The sequence below is a fragment of the Pristis pectinata genome, chromosome 44 (assembly GCF_009764475.1).
Source record: "Pristis pectinata isolate sPriPec2 chromosome 44, sPriPec2.1.pri, whole genome shotgun sequence".
Classification (NCBI taxonomy): Eukaryota; Metazoa; Chordata; class Chondrichthyes; order Rhinopristiformes; family Pristidae; genus Pristis; species Pristis pectinata.
The window spans coordinates 1-24,818 of NC_067447.1; the positions used below are offsets into that span (position 1 = coordinate 1).

General features: G+C 50.6%; 2 protein-coding genes across 2 annotated transcripts in view; both read right to left on the reverse strand.

The window, feature by feature from the left end:
- Positions 1–538: 538 nt before the first annotated feature.
- Positions 539–2,108, reverse strand: LOC127566647 (vacuolar protein sorting-associated protein 37C-like; the record flags this gene model as incomplete). Its single annotated transcript, XM_052009163.1, has 3 exons — positions 1,513–2,108; positions 1,021–1,146; positions 539–710 (listed from the first exon to the last, which is right to left on the reverse strand). Coding segments are annotated over exons 1-3 (316 nt in total), but the record flags the coding sequence as incomplete, so codon positions are not given.
- Positions 2,109–8,608: 6,500 nt separating this feature from the next.
- LOC127566648 (uncharacterized) overlaps positions 8,609–24,818 on the reverse strand; it is a 105,267-nt gene continuing 89,057 nt past the window's right edge. The window contains exons 27-34 of the mRNA XM_052009164.1: positions 22,066–22,156; positions 16,587–16,753; positions 15,798–15,969; positions 15,631–15,696; positions 10,236–12,003; positions 9,347–9,433; positions 9,024–9,191; positions 8,609–8,858 (exon numbers count right to left, since the gene is read on the reverse strand). Of these exons, the coding sequence (XP_051865124.1) occupies positions 8,771–8,858; positions 9,024–9,191; positions 9,347–9,433; positions 10,236–12,003; positions 15,631–15,696; positions 15,798–15,969; positions 16,587–16,753; positions 22,066–22,156 (2,607 nt within the window). The 3' untranslated portion in view covers positions 8,609–8,770. The remainder of the gene's footprint in view (positions 8,859–9,023; positions 9,192–9,346; positions 9,434–10,235; positions 12,004–15,630; positions 15,697–15,797; positions 15,970–16,586; positions 16,754–22,065; positions 22,157–24,818) is intronic.

Here is a 24,818-nt window from a genome sequence, read left to right on the forward strand (position 1 = left end):
CCCCCCGACCCGTCGCCCCCTCCCTCCCCTGCGCCCCCCTCCCCGCCTCCGTTGCCCCCTCCCTCCCCTGCGCCCCCCTCCCCGCCTCCGTCGCCCCAATACCTCCCCTGCGCCCCCCTCCCCGCCTCCGTCGCCCCCCTCCCTCCCCTGCGCCCCCTCCCCGCCTCCGTCGCCCCCCTCCCTCCCCTGCGCCCCCTCCCCGCCTCCGTCGCCCCCCTCCCTCCCCTGCGCCCCCTCCCCGCCTCCGTCGCCCCCCCTCCCCAATGTTACTCTCCCTCCCCTGCGGCCTCCTCCCCGCCTCCGTCGCCCCCCTCCCTCCCCTGCACCCCCTCCCCGCCTCCGTCGCCCCCCTCCCTCCCCTGCGCCCCCTCCCCGCCTCCGTTGCCCCCCCTCCCCAATGTTACTCTCCCTCCCCTGCGGCCTCCTCCCCGCCTCCGTCGCCGCCCTCCCCATCCCCATCAACCCCTCATTCCCCGTCTCTCTGGCTCCCCCCCACCCCCCAGACCCCACGCCCCTCCCTGGCCACCCATTCACTCACCCAAGCGCCTGTGCTGCTCCATTACCGCCTGGTGAACGGCCCGGAGCTCTGCGTACCTCTCCAGCAGCCGTGTCTTCCCGCTCTCCAGGCGGGGCTGCAGCTGCAGGTTGGTCTCGGCCAGGCTGCGGTTGGTGGCCAGGGACATCTCCCGCTCCAGCTGGAGGTTCTGGACCTGAAGGGAGAGGGGAGCAGGGTTGGGGGCAGCAAGGGAGACAGGAGGGGTCAGGAGGGGTCCCCAGCGTAGAGTTGAGGCTGGCAGAGCCCCACGGCGGAGCCGGGGACAGTGCCCAGTGCGGAGGGACGGAGGGACAGAGCGACCTTCGTGTACGAGGGTAGGACACGCACAGTGAACGGCGGGGAGTGCGGAGGGTCAGAGAGGCCTTGTTCGTTGTCTCTCACCAGATCAGTACACGGGGACAGAGAGGCTCGTGTGTGGGGTGATGGGTTGGAGGCTGAAGGGAAGCGGTGGTGGTCTCTCTCACCTCCTCGCTGTCCATCACCAGCCCATCCACCTTCTCCCGGTTGTCCAGCACCTCCTCCAGATCCTCACGGCTCAATCCCCGCAGCTTGTTCAGCAGAGGCACCGGGAGCTGGGAGTCTGCAGGGAGCTGAGGGGGGAGAGGGGGAGCGTCAGTGGGGGGTTACTGATGGTGGGGAACAACACACATCAGAATCCAAGCTCCCTCCTCACTGTCCCCTCACACCTCCACCCCCCGCCGCCACACCCCTCCCCCATCCGCCGCCCCCCTCCGCCGAACCCCTCCCAACCCCGCCGAACCCCTCCCAACCCCGCCGAACCCCTCCGCCGAACCCCTCCCAACCCCTCCGCCCTCGCCGCACCCCTCCGCCGCAGACCTCCCCCCTCGCCACCCCCCTCCGCCGCAGCCCTCCCCCCTCCCCGCCCCCTCTGCCGCCCCCTCTCCCGCACCCCCTTCCCTCCCCCTGCTCTGTCCCAATGTGAACCCTGCAGTCACCTGTTGCTGGACAGACATGGCAGCTCACGAGATCAGTTCCAATTGTGTTGGCGCAGAGTCCGATCCCAGCAGAGGAGGGCAGAGAGCGATCCGCTCCCGACGAGGGACGGGTCCCGGCTCCCGGCTCCGAACTCGCAGATCGCGGGACGGGCAGGGAGACCGGGAGGGGCGCTGGCTCCCCCAGTGAAGGAGTCACTGGTGCGAGTCTGTGCTGGGGTGGGGTGAGACAGTATCAGTGAACCACCCCAGTGCGCTGTGGGAGAAGTCCCTCCGGAATCCCGGGCACCGGCGAGCTCTCCCCTCAGCCGAACCCGTCCCCGCACATGGTGGGCGGTGGGGTCAGGAAGGCCACCCTGCACGGAACCGGATTCCCGAAACCCCTCCGATCGAACGGCTTTTCCGACGTCTTCTGTGGCGGTGAGGCTCTGGATCCGTGCGGCGACCGGAAACTCCTGCTTCTGAAAATCTGGTAGGGGGCAGAAAGGCAGCATTAGGACCAGCCAAAATAATCCTGATGCGCGGATAGTCCGTGTCGATGCCCCACCCGGCTCCTCTGCCCGAAAAGTGGGGAGTGAAGGGGAACGTCCAGAAGTCAGGAGTGATGGGGATTCCCCCAAAGTTCAAGGGAAGTTCACAAAAATCGGGAGATTTCTGATATCCAGGAAGGTTCTCGAAATCTACAGGATCCCTCAGAATCCCACTTGATCCCAGACCTCCAGGGGACCGCCAAACCCCACTTGCCAAAAATCAAGGGTCACTCACAAACCCCATATCCCTGAAATCCAGGAGGGGCTTCTCTAAATCCAGTCAGTGTCCAAAACCCAGGGGGATTAACAGACTCCGTACACTCAAAATTCCTAAAATCCAGGGATTCCCAAACCAGATCCTTAAAAGCCAGGGGATTCCCTGTATCAACATCCCCAAAATCCAGCAGATTCCCAAACTCTAGATCCTTAAAATTCAAGGGATACCGTATTTTCAACAAGCTTCCAAAATCCAGGGAAATACCAAACACCAGATCCTTAACAGCTGGGGGATTCCCTGAATCCAACGAGTCTCCAAAATCCGGAGCATTACCAAATACCAAATCCTTAAAATCTGGGGGATTCTCTAAATCTAATGAGTTTCCAAAACCACAAAATTACCAAACACAAGACCCTTAAAATCCAGGGGATTCCAGGAGTTTCCAAAATCAAATTACCAAACAGCTGATCGTTAAAGGCCAGGGCATTCCCTAAATCCGAGTTTCCAAAATCCAGGGCTTTACCAAACACAAGACCCTTAAGATCTAGGATATTCCCTAAATCCAACGTTTCCAAAATCCAGGGAATTCCCAAACACCACATCCTTAAAACCAGGGGATTCCCTTCCCTAAATCCAATGAGTCTCCAAACTTCAGGGATTTGCCAAACACCAGATCCTTAAAATCCAGGGGATTCCCTAAATCCAATGAGTCTCCAAACTCCAGGGATTTACCAAACACCAGATCCTTAAAATCCAGGGGATTCCAGGAGTTTCCAAAATCCAGATAATTACCAAACAGCTGATCCTTTAAATCCAGGGCATTCCCTAAATCCAACCAGTCTCCAAAATCCAGGGATTCCCCACCCTCAAGGTGCTTAAAAATCCAGGGGGATTCCCCAAAATCCAGCGAGCGACCAAACTCCAGGGGGGGGATTCCCCAAAATCCAGCGAGCGACCAAACTCCAGGGGGGATTCCCCAAAATCCAGGGGATTCCCCAAACCAAGCGAGTGACCAAACTCCAGGGGGGGATTCCCCAAACTCCAGACCCCCAAAGTCCCAGGGGGATTCCCAATTCCAAGCAGAAGTGCCCCCCCCGATCCAGAAACAGGAAGACGGGCGGAATTCCCGAAATCCGGACGGATTTGCAACTTTGAGGGGGAAAAGTTGCCAAAACCCGGAAGAGGTGGCGGCCGCTGAGGGCAGGTCACGTGACAGAGGGCCGTTGCCCTGGGAGACGCCACCCACCCCCTAATCCCCCAAACCCCCCGTCCCGTCTCTGCGATCCCCGACCAGGCCGCAGTCCCCGGGTCTCCTCCCCCACCCCCCCCCCCTCCTCCAGAACACGACCGGCCGGAGCGCAGAACCACCTCCTCTTCCTCCGGCCGCCGCCCACTGAATGACGCCGCTGCCCCGGACCCCGCCCTATCACGTGACGCGGGAGCAGGAATGCGCGGAGGGAGGGGGGGTGAACCACGTCCCCGCTCTCCACCTAATCAGTTCTCAGAGACCAGCTCCGCACCCACCCCAGCCCGAAATGCTCTGTGTTTATTATATTACGCGGTTATTTATTTATTCTGCCGTTTCTGTGCATTTAACTAAGGTTTCTGACTATTTTCAGCTCAACCGCTCCCCCCCCTCCAGTTCCCCGGCCCCCGTGGCGCCGTCCCCACAGCCCGGACCTCAGCACACGTCAGCTGTTGGGGGTGCGCCTCCCTCAGTCTGGACCTAATCTGCAGTCACCCCGCTCACGATGCGCGGCGTCGCCTTTCGGCTGCTGGATTTTCTTTAAGACAGACAGACTCTGAGGAATATTTAATTTCCATCCGCCAACAGCCGCCTCTGGTTTAAGATTAGGACCAAAGGCACCCCTGCGCTGCAGTGGCGGAGCCCTGTTCCCTGCCGCTGGGGAGGAAGCGGACTGATCCACAGAAACCAGCGGGGGAACAGCTCCCAACACTGACTGATTATTTGCCACTGCTCTGCAAATTAAATGAACCATCAAGAGGAACCGCCTTATTTATGTTGTCCATTAAGCGCAGATGGGGAAACATTCAGCTTAAGCTGCCGGAGGTGGTCAGTTTTACGTTGAAATTTTCAGTTCCCCCCCCCCACTGCGAGGCTGAGTTGCGAGGGGATCCTCCCCGCCGGGTTGATAGAGGGGTTTCTGATGACGTCGCAGCCGGAAACCGGTGGCGCCTCCATCTTGGATTGGGGCAAGGAGGCAGCACCAGACTGGGCGGAAAGCGAGGGGCAGCCGTGCGTCCTTGTTCAGGTTGGGGTCTGAGCTGAATAGCCCCAAAAGGCAAAAAATATTTGTTTTTAAATCGAGGATCATGATTCCAGGATCGGGGAATAGTAAATGACTGGGCTCGAAAGAACAGTAGAAAACTACAGCACAGGCCATTCGGTCCTTCTAGTCTGTGCCGAAACGTTATTCCGCTAGTCCCATTGACCTTCCCCCAAGCCCATACTCCTCCAGACCTCTCCCGTCCATGTAGCTATCCAATTTACTCTTAAAAGTTAAGGGCGAGCCCGCATTTACCATGTCAGATGGCAGCCCGTTCCACACTCCCACCACCCTCTGAGCGAAGAGGTTCCCCCTAAAGCTTTCCCCTTTCAACCTAAAGCCGTGTCCTCTCGTACTTATCTCTCCTAATCTAGGTGGAAAGAGCCTACTCGCATTAACCCTGTCTATACCCCTCATAATTTTGTAAACCTCTATGAAATCTCCCCTCATTCTTCTCCGCTCCGAGGAATAAAGTCCTAACCTGCTCAATCTTTCCCTGTAACTCAACTCCTGAAGACCCGGCAACATTCTAGAAAATCTCCTCTGCACTCTCTCAATCTTACTGACATCCTTCCTGTAGTTAGGTGACCAGAACTGCACACAGTATTCCAAACTCGGCCTCACTAATGACTTATTCAACCACACTACAACATCCCAACTCCTGTACTCAATACTTTGATTTATGAATTTCAGGATGACAAAAGCTGCCTTTACAACCCTGTCTACCTGTGACGCCACTTTCAGGAGATTATGTATCTGAACTCCCAGATCCCATGTTCCTCCGCACCCCTCAGTGCCCTACCATTTACTGTGTATGTCCTCCCTTGATTTGTCCTTCCAAAATGCAACACCTCACACTTGTCTGCATTAAATTCCACCCGCCATTTTCTGGCCCATTCTTCCAGTTAGTTCAGATCCCTCTGCAAGCTTTGAAAGCCTCCCTCGCTGTGCACTACGCCTCCAATCTTAGTGTCATCAGCAAACTTGCTGATCCAATTTCCCACATTATCGTCCAGATCATTGATATATAAACAAGAAACAACAATGGTCCCAGCACCGATCCCTGAGGCACACCACTAGTCACAGGCCTCCAGCCTGAGAAACAATCATCACTACCACTCTTGTCTTCTCCCACGCAGCAAATTTTGAATCCAGTTTACAACCTCTCCATGGATACCTCGTGTCTGAACCTTCTGAACTAACCTCCCATGTGGGACCTTGTCAAAGGCCTTACTGAAGTCCATATAGACAACATCCACAGCCTTCCCTTCATCTACTTTCTTGGTAACCTCCTCGAAAAACTCTGCAAGATTCGTTAAACACGATCTACCACGCACAAAGCCATGCTGACTACCCTTAATAAGCCCTTGGCTGTCCAAATACTTGTATATCCGATCTCTCAGAACACCTTCCAATAATTTACCAACCATTGATGTCAGGCTCACTGGCCTGTAATTACCTGGTTTACTTCCGGAGCCTTTTCTAAACAACGGAACATGAGCTACATTCCAGTCCTCCGGCACAACACCCGTGGTCAAGGACATTTTTAATATATCTGCCAGGGCCCCTGCAATTTCTGCACTAGTCTCCCTCAATGTCCGAGGAAGTATCTTATCTGGCCCAGGGGATTTATCCACCTTTATTGGCTGTAAGGCAGCAAGAACCTCCTCCTCTTTAATCTCTATATGTTCCATGACTCAATTGCTTGTTTCCCTTCCTTCCGCATCCACGATGCCCGATTCCTGCGTAAATGCTGATGCAAAAAAAAACTGTTTAAGATCTCCCCCATCTCCTGAGGCTCCACACATAGACGACCACTCTGATCTTCTAGTGGACCAATTTTGCCCCTTGTTATCCTTTTACTCTTCATATACTTGTAGAAACCCTTCGGGTTTACCTTCACATTATCTGCCAAAGCAAACTCATGTCTTCTTTTTGCCTTCCTGATTTCCTTTTTCAGTATTTTCTTACATGTTCTATACTCTTCAAGGACCTTCAAGACCAGAACGTTCCCTCTGTTTCTCCCTCCACGGTCGCGGCTCGACCTGATCAGTGGATGCAGCAGTTCCTGTTTCCATTTCAGATTCCCAGCGTCTGCACCGACTGTTTCAGTTGCATTTATGGGGGAGGGAGGGGTGGGGACGCCGGATTTGTAGAAGCTGCTCTGACTGCATCCTGAGCAGGTTTGTCTGCGTGCTTGTTGGGTCCCAGGATGAGCGGGAAACACCCAGATGCACAAACACAGTTAATGCCAGATTTAACACTCAGAAACCCAGTCAGTCCCACTGCCAAGGCTCAGACACTTCTGGCCCCTGCACCACTTCCCACTTCTGTAACACCCTCCGGCCCCGACAGCCCTCCCCGTCTCTGTAACCCCCTCTCCTCCCTCTGTAAACCCTCGCCCCAACACACTTTCCCGTCCCGGTGACCGCTCCAGACCCTACACCCCTCCCTGTCTCCGTGACCCCCGCTGACACTGAGCCCCTCTTCCTCTCTCTGTCACCCACTCCCGCCCCGACGTCCCTCACTATCTCTGTGAACCCATCAAGCCCCAGAAGTCACATGATCGCTATGACCCCCTCCCGCCTCTGCAACCCTCTCTAACTCGGTAAACCCTCCACCTCCAACACCCTCACTGTTTCTGTTACACCTCATGTCCCATATATCACCCTATCGCTGTAACGCCCTCCAACCCCGACAACAGTCCCTATCTCTGGAACCCCCCCTTCCTGCATGTACATGTCTCCCCGTCTCTGTGAACCCCTCCGCCCCCTATGACCCTCCCCGTCTCTGCGATCCCCATTTCTCCTACACCCCTCCCTGATTCTGACACCCTCTGGCCCACACACACACCCCCTGTCTTTGCGATCCCCTCCCTCCCCATCAACGTGACTCCCTCCAGCCCACATACTCCTCCGCATCTCTCCGACACACCTCTCAGTCTCCGACATCCTCCGGCACCTACAACACTCCGTCTCCGTTGTCCCCTCCCTCCCCGTCTCCGTGACTCCCTCCAGCCCCTCCAGCCGTCCCCGTATCCGTCACCCCCTGCCCGTGTGTGTGGCCACTCCTGACCGGACACCACATCTGCACCCAGTTCCCCCACACCTCTCCCCATTGTTCCAAGGCCTCTCCCACTCATTCCATCACCCATTTCCCACTCTTTCCCCACAACTCTCCCACCACTCCCCCCAGCCGTTCCCCCTTCCTCCCGACCACCTCGCCCTCCTCCTCCTCCCGCCTATTTCCCACCATCGCCCCCACGGCCACTTCCCCACACTTTCTCCGCAATCCTCCCAGTGTCCCGCTGGTGTTCTGTCGGTGAGGGACGCTCTGGGTTACGTTGAGCTGCGCTCTGCAGTTCGGTCAGTGTTGGGCGCTCGAGGCCGCTGTTGAAGTACTGGGTCTGTTCCGCAAAAACAGGCGCTCTCTCCCGCTGTGGTGTCTGGTCGCCCGTTTTTTTAAAGACAGACACAAGTGAGACACCAAAAGAACAACTCAGGACGTTACTGACAACAGTTTATTGAGTTCACTTTGCCTATTATAAGTTAAACGGTGAGTAACTTTTTGACGTTCTGGTAAAATAATCTGCTTACAGTTCAGGGCCATTCGCGCACAATGAACAGACCAGCGACACTGAGCGGCAGGTTGAACAATCAGCCCCTTTTATCAGCGTCATTCCGCACCAGGAGGAGTTGCCGGATGCTCTCTGTCTTCACTCAAATTAACAGCAGAATGGTTATAAATCACACTTCAGGGCCGTGTCCGAGAACGCTGCAGGTCTGGGGTTATTTATTGAGGTATTTTATAGATTATCACTTCTATATACACAGGCTGGTCAATGGAGGAAAAATTCCACCCCGACTGCCAGAGGAACGTTAGGAAAGGTTCCTAACCCAGCTAATTACCCACCGTCTCACTCAGTGTCATCACTGGTGTCCCGGACAGCCGCACCCTGGACACTGAATACCATCACTGGTGTCCCAGTCTGTCCCGGGACCTTGCTGTCAGTGCAATACCCCCAGGGCCCCACTAGGGGGCATCCAGCCCCGGATCTCCGCGTCAGCGGGACTCCCCCTGACGTCACAGCGGGAGGGGAGGGGGCGCGCGCTCCGCTCCGGCCGTTGGGATTTCAACCGGGAGCGCGCGCGTTTAAAGGGGAGGGCGGGAAACCGGCCAAAAAATATTCCCGTCCCGCGGGCGGGGATGTCTGTACATTGGGACGTTCACAGGTTCACCCTCAGTCCGGGTCTGGTTCCCTGCAGCGACTCCAGCTGATTCCGTCCATCTGAACTGAACTGATTCCCCCGCAGCCTGAAACAGAGTGAAGAATAGAGAGCGAATAAACAGATTACACATCAGTGTCAGTGACTGGGGACTGGGGCTCATGTTTCTACAACACTCACACACAAATGGCACCAGAAACCCCCGCCCATCCACTGAGATTTTATCACATTAAACATCAACACAAACACTCACCAGATCCGCTCCAGACTCGGGAGGGTCAGGATGAGGCGGCGGAGAGCGGGGACACATCGGTCTGTGAGGGAGTTTGATCCCAGGACCAGCTCCGTCAGTGAGCGGTTTGTACTGAGAGCGGAGGCGAGATCCTCGGCACCAGAATCTGTGAGACCGACACCCCACAGCCTGGAGATGAGAGAGAGTGAGGGTGAGGGACACAGAGAGACAGGAGACGGTGCAAATCCCCAGGGTTTATCAGTAACACAATTACTGACCACATTAATGTTCAGGGTCAGACACCCAGTGACTGTAAACACAATCTCTCACAGTCTGGGACTTACCGCAGTCTCTGTATTTTACACTCCGGGTCCCTCAGAGCCGCAGACACCGGTTTCACTCCCGAATCTCCCAGGTCGTTGTCGTCCAGTCTAAACACAGACAGACAGAGTGAGGGACAAACTGATTCACACCCGGGGTCCAGTCAGACTCTGACATAACAGGATATAACTCGGATATTACATGAGACACTTCAGGACGTTAATCACTAATTCCCCCCTCAGGGCCCAGCTCCCGGTCACTCACGGAATGTCAGTAATTTATCCAATAAAGTGCTGTGTAAACTCTCCCCCTTCAGTCTCAGTGTGTGTGTGAGAGCGAGCGAGAGAGACTGGGCGGCGGAGGGGAGACACCCACACGCAGCCCCGTTAGGAGGGGAGAACAAAACTACAACTGAGGGAGGGAGAGGGAGAGTTACACTGAGGGGGAGGGAGAGCGGCTGCGACAGGGGTGGGGGAGGCGGGACAGCAGCCGGGCCGGGTGTGTTGGGAGGGAGGGAGAAGTGATCAGGCCGGGTGTGGGGTGGGTGGTGAAGAGAGAGAGGCCGGTCAGTAGATGGGCGAGGGAGGGAGAGTCGCTGGGCCGACAGTGTGGATGTCTGTGAGGGGACGTGCTGGATGCCGGGGGGGGGGTGGGGGGTGAGAGTGGACGTGCCGGGGGTGGCAGATTTGCTGGGCCGAGGATGGCGGGGAGGGTGTGTGGACCCACCAGGGTTGTGGTGGGGATGAAAGGGCAGAGAGCCACTCCGGGGGTGGGGGTAGGGGAGTGATACCCGCCGAGGGCACAGATGAAGGAGAGTTGCACCGGGAGGGTGAGGTGGGGGAGGGAGTCACACAGAAGCAACACAGATCGGGAGGTTTACAATTTAGTAATAGAAACAAAATAAACATTTACCCCAACTCCAGGCATTTGTGCAGCCCGGGTCCCAGCCGCTGGAGCCCTTCACACTGAATGTGGCAGTGCCCCAGATCGAGGTGTTTTATTGTATCACAGAGCCCAATGACATGAGACAGGACGGCGCAGTCAATCGGGGTCAGTCGCAATCCACTGAATGAAAGTGTGTCCACAGATCCCAGTGCGGCCTGAGCCAGTCCACGGTTCTGAGACTCAAACAGGTAGTGCAGTGTGTTCAGGAGGCTCCTTTTACCAGCTTCACTCCATGTGTTTCCACTCTGACGTTTCACCTCCTCCTTCACCCAGTCAATCACTCGGCAGATTGTTTGATGGGGAAATGGACCCAGAAACTCCTCCAGCCCCCGAGCTGACCCTGGGAAGGAGAGACCAGCAACAAAACGGAGAAATACCTCAAATCGCCCGTCTGTCGCGCTGTGGGCTTCAGTGAGGAGTTTCAGGATATCCCTGCGATCTGGAGTCAGAAATTGTGCGAGTGCGGCTACAAACTCTTGGATGGTGAGGTGTGGGAATGTGTACACCACGCTCCGGGCACAATCCTCTCTCTCCAAAAGTTCCATCAGGAACCCGGACAGGAACTGGGAAGGCTGCAGATTGTACTTGATCAAATCTCCATCTGTAAACACAATCTTCCTCTCGGACACTCCTGTGAAGGCCATCTGACCAACCCTCAGTAACACATCACGGGGGCTTTCAATCTCACGGCTGTGGTTTTTCAGGATGTTGTAAATGTAGTAGGAATATAATTGGGTGATGGTCTTGGGAACTCGCTGCGGATCTTTGTGTCTTTGTGAGAAGAAGGGGCCCAGTGCCAGACCCAGGATCCAGCAGTAGGAGGGGTTGTAGCTCATGGTGTACAGGATCTCGTTCTGCTCCACATGTTTGAAAACAGCTGCTGCCACCGTCTGATCTTCAAAAAACCTGTGGAAATATTCCTTCCGTTCCTCACCAACGAATCCCAGGATTTCAGCCCAGACACTGATCTCCGCCTTTTCCAATAAATGTAACGCAGTGGGACGTGTGGTCACCAGCACTGAACACCCTGGGAGCAGCTTGTGCTGGATTAAACTGTACACAATGTCAGACACTTCACACCGCCACTCGGGATCTGGGCACACGTGCTGAGGTTCTGTGTCTCTGCCACTGTCAGTAAAATCGATTGTGTGCTTGAATTCATCCAAACCATCGAATATAAACAGCAATCCCTCAGGATTCTTCCAGACCTCTCCCAGAATATTCCCAAAGTAGGGATACTGATCTAGAACCAGTTCTCTCAGGTTTATCCTGCAGTTAATGGAGTTTAAATCCCGGAATTTGAAGCTGAAGACAAACTGGAAGTGTGGGTATATTTTCCCCGTGGCCCAGTCATAAACAATCTTTTGCACCATCGTTGTTTTCCCGATCCCCGGGACTCCGGCCACTGCTGCTGAACTCCCAGAGGTCGGTTGGGTGAAGAATCGCTTTATTTGCCCCCAAAAACTGATGGAGTAATTTCTCTGAAACAATTGATCAGTCCGGATTTTTTCCAGCTCTCCCCGGAGATGTTTCTCTCTCCACTTCTCATGGTCCCGGCCCCTTGCCAGCAGCTCGTGTTCCACGAGTCTCCGATCTCGAACAGTGGAAATGACCGTGAGCTCAGCGTATCGATCAACCAGCTGGAAAACCTTCACCTTCTCCCTCAGCAGGATCGTGTTCACCCTCAGTGTTTCGGTTCGTGCCCGCAGAGTCTCCTTGTGTTTCCGCTGAACATCTGAGGAGACACAGAAGCAGGTTGTCAATGTCTGTTCCGCTGAACATGGAACACCCATCATATTTTCTTTAATAAAACTCTTGTTAAAGTGAAGACATTATTTGTCTGAAATATGGAGCTCAGAGTTACAGTGCCAAAAAATGAACAGTGGCGCCGAAACATTTCAAACATCTTGATTCTCATTCTTTGCTCAGCATCTTTGCTGAGGCTCGATATCTCTCGATTCTGTGCTTGAATTCATCTGAACCTTTGAATATCAACATCAATCCTTCGGGATTCCTCCAGACCTCTTCCAGCATGTTCCCAAAGTCAGGATACTGAACCAGAATTAATTCCCTCAGGTTGATTCTACATTTAATGGAGTTTATGTCCCGGAATTTGAAACTGAAGACAAACTGGAAGTGTTGGACTATCTTCCCCGTGGCCTAGTCATGAACAATCTTTTGCACTATTGTTGTTTCCCCGATCCCCAGGACTCGGGCCACTGCTGCCGAACACATTCTCCCCTTGTTCATCGTTTGCAGCTTATCCGGAGCTCCAGTGGGCACTAAGTCCATACATAGTTCTGGAGAGGGTAACTCCTGTGTGTGCACTGGGCGGGTGATGGACACTGCCTTCCCTGCTCAGCTTTGCTGAATTGGGGAACACTGCAGTGGATACCGTGGGAGACGGGAAACTTCAATTGGTCAGGGGTCTTGTGGCTACAGTATGAGCTCGGTGACGTTCACTGGGATATTGTCAGCACTAGGAGAGGGATAGTTTTCGAATGGACTTGTTTGAATCAACAGCTGCCTGGACATTCAACCCATTCCCTGGAATATCAGGGCACTGGGAGGGATTGGACACATCTTGCTTCCCATGAATGGTCTTACACGCACTCCAGCTCACACCCGCCCTCTACCCGGCCCACACTGACACTTTGCCGTTTTCCAGTCAGATATAATTCTATATTCTTCTCCCAAAACATTTTGGGACCACTCTCCAGTGTGTATCCATCACACCAGCAGGAAATATGGGAAATCCCAACCGTTCGATTCCTTTCACATTCCTCCTGTTGTACCTGGTGCCCTCGACACTGCCTTCAGGTTGAAGCTCTCACTACCGAGCCACAACCAGTGAACACAGTTTCTGTGTCCTTCTCCAGGCTCTGCCAGTTGCGGACGTGCACACCCCCAGCACACCTCTCCAGTCTCCTCTGCTGCGAGGAACTGGTCCATGGACTCAGGCCATTCCCCAGCGCAGTGCTGAGGAAGCAGCAAATCTGTGTCGCACTGTTGGACTCTGAGGTGCCAGACTTTCTGGGCTGCAGTTGACGGTTCCAACTGGAACCTTCTGGATTCGTCTGTTGAAGTTTTGGCAGTTCTCCGGATTTTCAGCTTGCGCAGGGGGACGCAGAACTCTGAGGCTTGCTGACTGGCAGATGGGGCGTCTGTGTATAAAGCAGGTGGAGGCACACAAAATGGTTTTCTGTGTGCAAGCCCCAGCTCCAAAAGCCTGACTCCCGGATTCTGTCAGATTCTAAACAGGCGGCGAAAGGCAGGCGGTCACATTCTCAGAGAGAAATAAAGACTTTGGTAATTCCATCCCATCACTCACCCTTTTCTTTCTTTTTCTATTTTTCAATGTTTTTATTAAATTTCAAATTGATAAACATAACAGTAGTGATTCTACACATGATACAAAGAGATCGGGATTACAATGATAAGTTAATGTATCCAAACACAAAGAGTAAAATATGTAATCTGAACCTCCCACTCTCGATAATTGAACATGAAAGATTTAAAAAGATATTTGATTATGGAAAAAAACAAAAAAAAAAACAACAAAACAAATAGGAATAATGAACCAAAAACTAAACAGAAGCTGGGCTGTCGTATTTCATCGATTAATAGCATTGTTATGTCATTAACTCCGCTCCTCTATATTTGAATAGAAAGTTATTGAAAATGATTGGCAAAAGGTCAACTTACATCATATGAAAATGCTGGACAAATTGGCTCCAAGTTTCTTCAAAATTAACGGAAGGATCAATTTGACCACTGCGATTTTTTTCCAAATTTAAACATGTTATACTTTGGGAAAACCATTGGAATGTAGTAGGAGATTTAGGATCTTACCATTTACATAGAATGGATCTCCCAGCTATTAATGTAATGAATGCAATCGTACAAACTGAGCTACATCAATAGCCAGAATCCATCACTGGTTACCCAAAAATAGCAGTGATACCATGTGGTTGTAAATCAGTACTCAATACCTCTGAAATAATATCAAAAATATCTTTCCAATATTTTTACAAAAGAGGGCAGGACCAAAATATATTTCTCAGGGAAGCATCCTCAGAATTACATCACAGATAGGATTTATATGGCTATAAAAATGAGCTAGCTTACCCTCAGACATATGCATCCCATGAACCACCTAAAACTGTGTGAAAGAATATCCAGCACACATTGAAGAGGTATTAACTAATTGGAGAATTTTCTTACATGTCTCTATAGATAGAAGTATCTGAAGTTCTCTTTCCCGTTCATTCTTAATTTTATCCGATATCCCTAAACGTATTTTCATAATCAGATCATAAATTATTGCTATCAAGCCCTTCTAATAAAGGTTAAAGTTTCTGTAACTTCAATTGGATGTGGTACCAGAAAAGTAGATAGAGTAACATTTAAAAAGTTTTTAATCTGTAAATATCTAAAAAAAATGTAATCCAGGCATATTGTATTTATTAGACAACTGTTCAAAAGACAAGTAACTGTTATCAATGAATAGTTTGTTGTTCCCTTTGTTTTCCAAAGAAGAAAAGCGAGATCGATTCTCGATGGTTGAAAGAAAACATTGGATAGAATAGGACTTGATAAGATAAATTTATTCAATCCAGAAAATTTACAAAATTGAAATCATATTCATATTGTGTGTTTAGTTATTGGATTAATCATTTGTTTACACAATTTATGAAGTGCAAAGGGGAGCGAGGTCCCTAAAATACAACCTAATGAAAACACTTGCACTGACTCACACTCGAGATAAACGCATCGTGGACATTGAATTACATCTAAATCTTGTGTCCAAAAAATTAAGTATCAATTTTTAATTGCCCAACAGTAAAATCTAAGTTAGGCAAAGCCATACCGCCCTCCTTTATTAATTTCAGTAAATATCTCACTTAACCTTGGGTTTTTATTCTGCCATATATATGAAAGAATTTTAGAATCAATAATATCAAAAAGAGATTTGGAGACAAGGGTTGGAATCGCCTGAAGTAGATGCAGAAATTTAGGTAAAATAGTCATCTTAACAGCATTGATTCAACCAATCAGTGATTGGGAGAATGGGGACCATTTAGTAAGCAACTGTTTAACATGATCAATGATGGATAGAAAGTTAACTTTTATAAATCCTCATACTTCTTGGTAATTTTAACACCCAAATAAGTCAAATACTCAGTCACTAATCTGAATAGCGATTGCCTACAGATAGGAACTTGCATAATTAATAAGAGAAGCTCACTCTTATTAAGATTTAATTTATAGCCAGAAAAACCACTAAACTGAGCAAGAAGTGATAATTCTGCTGGGATGGATTTCTCAGGGTTAGAGATATAAAGTAACAGGTCACGCTTACCTTTCAGGTGAGTGGGCACTTCAGATAAACCCCGCTCGTTGTCCATGTAGGCGAACTGCCCAGCACCTGTTCAAATAGATTAACTTACATTATCTCAGTTCTGTGTAACATTGTGCAACCAGCATCCTTTACATCTGAAATGTGACACAGTGTGTTGTTCACCGTACCACGGTCCCGTATTTCTTTCAATATTCTGCTCAGCTTCGGCAACGTGTGACGTATTTTCACAAAGGATTCCCACATCACCCTTCGGGCCCCGGAGCCCTTCTCCATCACCAGATCCAGGAGGAGTTTGGAAGCGGCCGCTCGGTTTCCCTTCTCCGCGAGCTCAGTCACACTCTGCAATGAAGAATGGTGAATGTATTGAGGAGCGGAGGGAGGCCAAGCAGCGAGCAGGAGGAACGATCCGGTACATGATCCCCAGAGGCACTGAGCACAGAGTGGAGTCACTCACTGGGCGGGTACCGACCAACCATGAACCCGGACCGGCACAGACCCTGGTCTAAATATTACAGGGTCAGCATCGGGATTCTCCAGGGTACCTGCAGGTGAACTGCAGCATGCTCACAGTTCACTGCTGGGCTCCATGAGGGGTTCAGCGTCAAACTACAACTGGGGAACCGGCAGCGAGGAGCAGCTGACAATTTCCGGACTTCTGCGCACGTGAGGGAGTCCGAGGCCAACCGGTAGTAACACAGAGGAAAGAGCTCGGAGCGGGACTGTCAGCCGTCGCATGGGGAATGTTCCGGTTAGGTGCAGTTTGTGGTTCTTTACGACCATTCAGTCTGCGTGGCAATTGGCAAATGTGTTCCAGGAACACAAGACCATGAAAAGCGGTCTCTTCTTAATGCTGTGTTAACTGCGCCTGTTGAGAATATTTTTAATTACACTCATTCTGCAAATCTCAGTGTTAACATTATACGTGGTACGAATTACAAACTGTAAATGGAACTTACGTGATACTCCCGCCCAGTGAAGTGATCCGCCCCTGTTAACATGAGGCCGAGTCCCTCCACACCCTCTTCAATCGCCTGCTCCAGTCGGTCCCGGTAGAATCCGGTCAACCGGAACAGCTGGTGATCCTCACAGTTTGACAAGAAGGCGGAGATTGCGGAGTTCAGATCTGTGAACGGTAATGGAGCCTAGAAGAGTACATCACAGGAACAGACCCTTCGGCCCAGCACATGTGCACTGACCGTGATACATAGAACCATACAAAATACAGTACTATACAGACCCTTCGGCCCACCACGTTGTGCCGACCTTTAAACCTCGCCTGAGACTATCTAACCCCTTCCTCCCACATATCCCCCTATTTTAAATTCTTCCAAGTGCTTATCTAACAATCTCTTGAATTTGACCAATGTACCTGCCTCCAACACCGCCCCAGGCAGCGTATCCATGCCCCAACCACTCTCTGGGTGAAAAACCTCCCTCTGATATCTCCCTTGAACCTCCCACCCATTACTTTAAAGCCATACCCTCCTGTATTGAGCATTGGTGCCCTGGGGAAGAGGCGCTGGCCGTACACTCGATCTATTCCTCTTAATATTTTGTACACCTCTATCATGTCTCCCCTTATCCTCCTTCGCTCCAAATAGTAAATCCTTAACTCCCTTAGTCTCTCCTCATAATTTATACTCTCCAAACCAGACAGCATCCTGGTAAATCTCCTCTGCACCCCTTCCAACGCTTCCACATCCTTCCTGTAATGAGGCGACCAGAACTGGACACAGTACTCCAAGTGTGGTCTAACCAGAATTTTCTGGATCTGCATCATTACCTCGGGGCTCATAAAACTCGATCCCCGGAGTTATGAAAGCTGACACCCCATAAGCTTAATGAACTACCCTATCCACCTGCGAGGCAACTTTCAGCGATCTGTGGATATGAATCCCCAGATCCCTCTGCTCCTCCACACTACCCAGAATCCTGCCATTAACCTTGTACTCCGCCTTGGAGTTTGTCCTTCCAAAGTGTACCACCTCACACTTTTCTGGATTGAACTCCATCTGCCACTTCTCAGCCCAGCTCTGCATCCTATCAATATCCCTCTGCAATCTTCGACAATCCTCCACACTATCCACAACACCTCCGACCTTTGTGTCGTCTGCAAAGTTGCTAACCCACCCTTCTACCCCTTCATCCAAGTCATTTATAAATATCACGAAAAGTAGAGGTCCCAGAACAGACCCTTCTGGGACACCACGAGTCACAGCCCTCCAATCTGAATGTAACCCCTCCACCACAACCCTCTACTTTCTACAGGCAAGCCAATTCCGAATCCTCTCGCCTCAGCGTCCTGGATCCCATGCCCTCTGACCTTCTGAAGAAGCCGACCATGTTGGACCTTGTCAAACGCCTGACTAAAATCCATGTAGACCACATCTACTGCACTACCCTCATCAATCTTCCTGGTCACCTCCTCAAAGAACACTATCAGGCTTGTGAGACATGATCTTCACAAATCCATGCTGGCTGTCCCTAATCAGTCCACGATTCTCTAAATGCTCACGGATCCTATCTCTAAGAATCCTTTCCAACAGCTTGTCCGCCACAGACGTAAGGCTCACTGGTCTGTAATTCCCTGGACTATCCCTACTACCTTTATTGAATAAAGGGTCAACATTTGCCATCCTCCAATCCTACCGTACCATTCCCGTGGGAAACAAGGACTCAAAGATTCAAGCCAACGGTTCAGCAATCTCCTCCCTCGCCTCACGGAGCATCCTGGGGAATATGCCGTCAGGCCCCAGGAACGTATCTGTCTTAATATTTTCTAACAGATCCAACACATCCTCTCTCTCGATATCTACATGCTCTAGAACATTAACATTACCAACACTGTCCTAAGCGTCATCAAGGCCCCTCTCCTTGGTGAATACTGAAGAGAAGTATTCATTGAGGACCTCACCCACTTCCACAGCTTCCAGGCACATCCTCCCATTTTTGTCTCTGATCGGTCCGACCTTTACTCCCGTCATCCTTCTGTTCTTCACGTGCGTGAAAGCAGCTTTGGGATTTTCCTTAACCCTACTCGCCAAGGCCTTTTCATGTCCCCTTCTTGCTCTCCTCATCCCCTTCTTTAGTTCCTTCCTTGCTGCCCTATGTTCCTCCCGAGCCCTTTCTGATCCTTGCCGCCTGCACTTTTCGCATGCTGCCTACTACCTCCTAACCGCTTGCTCCACCTCACTTGCCACCCTCAGTTCCTTCACACTGCCATTCTTTCTCTGCCTCACAGGGACAAATTTATCCCTGACATCCTGCAAGAGATCCCTGAACAACGGCCACATCTCCATAGTGCACTTCCCTTCGAAAGTGTCATCCCAATTTACACCCTCAAGTTCTAGCCTTATCGCCTCATAATTTGCCCTCCTCCAATCAGATATCTTCCCGTCCCTTTGCTCCTATCCTTGTCCATGACAATGCCAAAGGTTAGGGAGCGCTGGTCACTGTCCCCCAAATGCTCACCCACCGAGAGATCTGTCACCTGACCCTGTTCATTACCTAATACTGGATCTAATATGGCATTCCCTCTAGTCGACTTGTCAACACACTGTGACAGGAATCCGTCCTGTACACACTTCACAAACTCCGCGCCGTCTAAACCTTCGGTACTAAGCAGGTGCCAATCAATATTTGGGGAGTTCAAGTCTCCCATGATAACAACCCTGTTATTCTTGCACCCTTCCAAAGTCTGTCTCCCGACCTGCTCCTCAGTATCCCTGCTGCTACCGGGAGGCCTATAGAATACGCGCCGTAGAGTAACTGCTCCTTTCGTGTTCCTAACTTCCACCCATAATGACTCCAGATAGAGGATCCTTCTACATTATCCACCCTTCTGCAGCTGTAATGGTGTCCCTGATCAGTGACGCTACCCCCATCCCTATCCCTTTTAAAACACGGAAATCCAGTAATATTCAATATCCATTCCTGCCCTGGTGACAGTCAAATCTCTGTAAGAGCCACAATATCATAGTCCCATATGTTTATCCAAGCTCTCAGTTCAATCACTCTTATTCCTGATACTTCTTGAATTTAATTGAAACCAACCCCATCTGCATGCACCTGGTCAATATCCCTTCATTCCCTTCCTGCGCATGTGTCTGAATGCCTCTCCCTGGCAGCGCGTTCCAGGCACCGATCACTCTCGGTGAAAAATAATGCATCATAAATCTTCGTGAAAATGCTCCCCTTTCACCTTAAACCTCAGCCCTCTCGTATTTGACATTTCCAGCTTGGGAACAAGCCTCTGTCTATACCCCTCACGTATGCCTCTCATAATTTTATGCACTTCGATGAGGTCTCCACTCTGCCTCCAGCGTTCCAAAGAAAGCAATCCAAGCTTGTCCAACCACAGCTTTTTCTAATGCTCTCTGATCCAGTAAACTACTTATGCGCCCTCTCCAAAGACTCCACATCATTCCTGCAATGACACGACCAGCACTGCACGCTATGCTTCAGTCGTGGCCGAACCATAGATTCATACAGCCACAGCATGACTTCCCGACTTTTGTCCTCAACGCCTCAACCAATGAAGGAAAGTGTGTCAGGCGCCTCCTTTCCCACCTTATCTCCGTCTTGTCACTTTCAGGGAGCCATGGTCCTGCACCCTTGCACCCCACGGTCACTCTGCGCATGAAAACTCCTCAGGGTCCTGCCATTTACTGTCTACTTTACTCTTACATTTGACCTTCCAAAGGGCAACTCCTCACATTTGCCGGGATTAATCTCCACCTGTCAACTCTCTGCCCTTATTTCTCACTGCAGAATATTCTGCTTAATCCTTTGACCACCGTCCCCATTTTCCACAGCTCCGCCATTACTGTAACGTCTGTAAATTTGTGAATCTGCCCACCTGGGGGCTCATCCAAATCATTTATATATTTCACATATCAGAGGTCGAAACACTGTTCCTCTTGAAGCACCACGTGTAACAGGCATCCAGTCAGAAGGACATCACTATGTACGGAAAAGTAAATTTTGAATTTAATCAACCAAATCTCCGTGGAGCCGGTGTGCCTTACTCTTTCGGATTCTTCCTACCACAAGGGACCTTGTCGAAAACTTTACTAACGTCCACGTAAACAACACTCACCGCTCTACCCTCCTCAATCCTCCTCCAAAAACTCGGTCAAGGTTCCAAGACATGACCCTCCCCTCAGGAACCTCTGCCGACTGTCTCAAGTATGCCTATACTTCTACAGATGCAAGTAGAACCTATCCCTAAGATTTCTCTCCAATAATGTCCCTACCACTGATATGAGGCTCACCGGCACATAATTTCCTTGGTTGTCTCCATTGCCCTTCTCAATCTGCGGAACAGCACTGGCTATTCTCCAATCCTCTGGGACCTCGGCTGTGGCGAGAGAGGATGTAAAGCTTTCTGTCAGGGTGCCAGCAATCTCCTCTCTTGCCTCTCACAATAACCTGGGATAGATCACATCAGGCCCTGTGAACATCTCCACACCGTTCTTCAAGAACCCCAACACGTACCCTGGAATATCAGAATACCCTTCCCGATCTCAGTATCCTCCATATTCTTCTCCTTGGCGAATACCAACGTGAAGTATTCATTTCATACCTCGTCTACTTCCTCTGGCTCCAGGAACAAATTGCCTCCTTTGTCAGTGAGCGGTTCTACACTCTCTCCAGTTACCATCCTGTTTTAATATGTGGAAAATGCCGTGGCATTCTCTCCAAGGACATTTCCTGGCCCCCGTTTGCCCTCTCTGATTCCCTGTTTAAGTAGTTCGCTGCTTTCTTTATATTTCTAAGGCCCTACTGTATTTCAGCTTCGAAGGACCATATATCTTTTGATAAACCCATGTTCACCATTGGTCCTCAGCCCAGACATCCATCAGTACATTAAAAGGTTAGAACAGACCACACATTCAATGGAAACACGACTGATCTACAATAAACTGTTTCCTGCTTTCGGATTATTCCCCTCAGTGTAATGTTCTCTAACTCGGCCACATAAAACACACTCTCGGAAGCTCCGTTCATTTCTACTGCGCAACAACCCATAAAGCCAGCGGGAAATTGACTGTTGCCCTTCCAAAACCTGAACTGCACCCATATCACCCAATCCCTGAACTCCCGGAAATGCTTCAATCATCTGGCGCTGCCTTTTATAAATGAAAACGACACCTGTTCTTCCCACTAGCTGTTGGGAGGTGTCTTCCACATCGCGGCCTGTCACAGAGTGAAACGGACCCTGCCTATTCCCTGGACTGTTACATCTCCCATGACAATCGCTGTCATATTCCTGTCTGTGTTTCTCCCACCCCTTCTTCTGCCGGGACCTTCTGCTTCTGTTGCTCAGAAGAAGCTTTGCATGGTGTCCATTAGCGCTCGTGTCCATTTCTTACTTTGAACTCTGTGTGTACCGCCAGGACAGAAGTTTAATTAGAAAGAGCTCGGTGAGCATACCTGTGTCCATTATGATTACAGCTGAAGGTTGATCTGCTTGTTGTTTACACTTTGGTCCCGGCGGAGGAAAGCTCCAGCTGCTTCCAATGCTCTGAAGTTCACACAACAAGCACAGAGTGAGTAAGACACAATGTGATTACTTTGAAAATACGACAGTATCTCCATCCCCAATATCCGAGCAGCAGTTGGCTCAGGGACCAACCATTCCCCGGGGGTTACCATCACCTGTCCATACCATGTCTGTCCAGTAATATCTGGCGCATCCCACTGATAAGAGTCATCGTGCATCATTGCACGAATACTGGCCCTTCAGCCCAACGAGTCCATGACGACAACGGTGCCCACCCAGCTGGTCCAAATTTCCCGCCTTGGGCCCACATCCAGCCAAGCCCCGCACTGCATGTACCTGTCTGAGTACTATTTCAACGATGCCTCAAACACCTCATCTGGCAGCTCGTTCCATCCGGTCACTACACTCTGCATGAAAAAGTTGACCCTGGGGTCCTTTCTAAATCTTTATCCTTCTAACCTTCAGTCTCTTTCTCCCTAGTTTTGTTCTCCCCTACCCTGGAGAACAGACTGCTACCACCCACCTTATCTCTGCCTCTCATAATTGTAAATGCTTCTATAAATTTGCTCCTCATTCTCCTTTGTTCCAAGGAATGGAGACCTAACCTGGCCATCTTATCCCGATAACTCAGGCCGCCTACTCTTGGCAACATCGTCATAAAACTTGCTTGCACTCTTTCCAGTTGAACCACGCTTCTCCTGACCAAAGCTGTACACAGCATTCCCAGTGCGGCCTCACCGACGACTTGTCCAACTGCAACATGATGTCCAATTCTTGTACTCAGTGCCCTGACTGATGAAGGCCAGTGTGCCAAATACTTTTGGAGGGAATGTGAGCATTTTAAAGACTTGGGCTGCTATCACACCTGGAGTGACTGAAATGGGGTCTGCCAAAGGCGTAACTTGGCACTTATGGGCACATTCAGTCTCACGCCAACCATCTCCTGCCTTCGTGTGTACAGATCTGTAATGTTCAACGCACCAGTGTCTGAGTAAATGAGACTCACCAAGCTTTCTCCCAACTGAATTCATGAAACCCTGGATCAGAAGGGTTCGCTCCAGTTGTTCCTCTCAGTCCTGGGGCCGGGTCACTTGTTGCTGTTCCCGAGTCTTCAGTTGCTGTTCACTTCCAGCTGTGAGATTTGTTCCAATCAGTCTCTCACCGCAGGTCTAATTTTCACAGAACAGATAATGAAGCAGGTTAGTAAATCAAAGGAGAACTAAACATTTATGGTCAGTGTTCCTAAGAACAAAACTCACTGAAGTTTAAATGTTGAATACAAATATAATGATCTCAGTGAACTAACATACAATTGTCCCTCTCACTTCACAACCCTCGACATGGGATATGAAGGAGTCAGCATTAATTTCAGAATGAGAGCAGAAGACATAGGAGCAGAATTAGGCCATTCAGCCCATTGAGTCTGGTCCGCCATTCAATCATGGCTGATTTTTTTCCCAACCCCATTGTCCTGTCTTGGCCACGTAACCATTAAGCACCTCGGCAGGCAAGAACCTATCAATTTCTGCCGTAAATAAAACCAATGATGCATCCACTGCCCTCTGTGGCAACAAATTCCACAGATTAACCACCCCTCGACTGAATCAATTCCCCTCAGCTCAGTTTTAAAAGGAAGCTCCTTTATTCTGAGGCTGTGCCCTCAGATGCCAGGCTCTCCCACCGATGGGAGCATCTCCTCCACGTCCACTCAATCCAGGTTTCTCAGTATTCAGAAGATTTAACCAAAATCCCTCCCCCAATCCTTCTGAACTCTATCGAGTACAGGCCCAGAGCCATCAAAATCTCCTCATATATAACGTCTGCATCATTCTTGTGAACCTTGTAAGCAACAACTGATGAGCACATTTCCAGGAACAACATGAGATTTGGTGGCAGGATAATTTTATGGGAAAAGCTGTGGCTTCGTTCCTGCCCCATTAACCACCACAATATGAACGCCGGTGCACAGGTCCATTTCCCAGGAGACTTTAACCATTCGCAGGTGAATGTAATAATAAAACAATGCTGGAAATGCTGGAAACCCTCAGCAGGTAAATATCAGCTGTGCAGAGTGGAACAAAGTTAATGTTTCAGGTCTGAGACCGTTTGTCAGAATAACTTCAAACAATTCCTGTTTTCATTGCGGATCTCGTCGCATTTTCTTTGATTTCCACAGGCTCACAGGTGACAGTGAGGGGGAGTTGCCAAACACGGTTCGAATACTGAACCACAGGTCCATTCCTCATGTAGCAAATGCGGTACTGCTCATCTATTCACAGTCTCACCCTGTGAGGGATAGAATAGTAATTCATTCTCTCCCCAGAGTAGCACTGACAGCTTCCAAAGGAACGCCAGACCAAACATCTGAGCCCAGAACACAAATGTTCGCTCAACAGCTCATAAACTCGGGTAGCCTGATCCCTGGGGCCCATCATCCCTGGACACACATTCTGACCTGGTGCGCACCGACACATCTTCCGCAAGTCTCACACCGTGCGGTGTAGTCAGTGACTTCCCCACAACCAATGTCCAACCCCCAAGACTTCTGCTTCATTGTGGCAGGAGGAACATCCAGTCCCAGTGCAGAACCACTGACCCAGATCGAAGCCCGAAGTCTCCATCCCAGGAATATAACCCAGTCACGAATTCTGCAGGAATCTTTGCTGCCGGCAAGCTGCTGCAG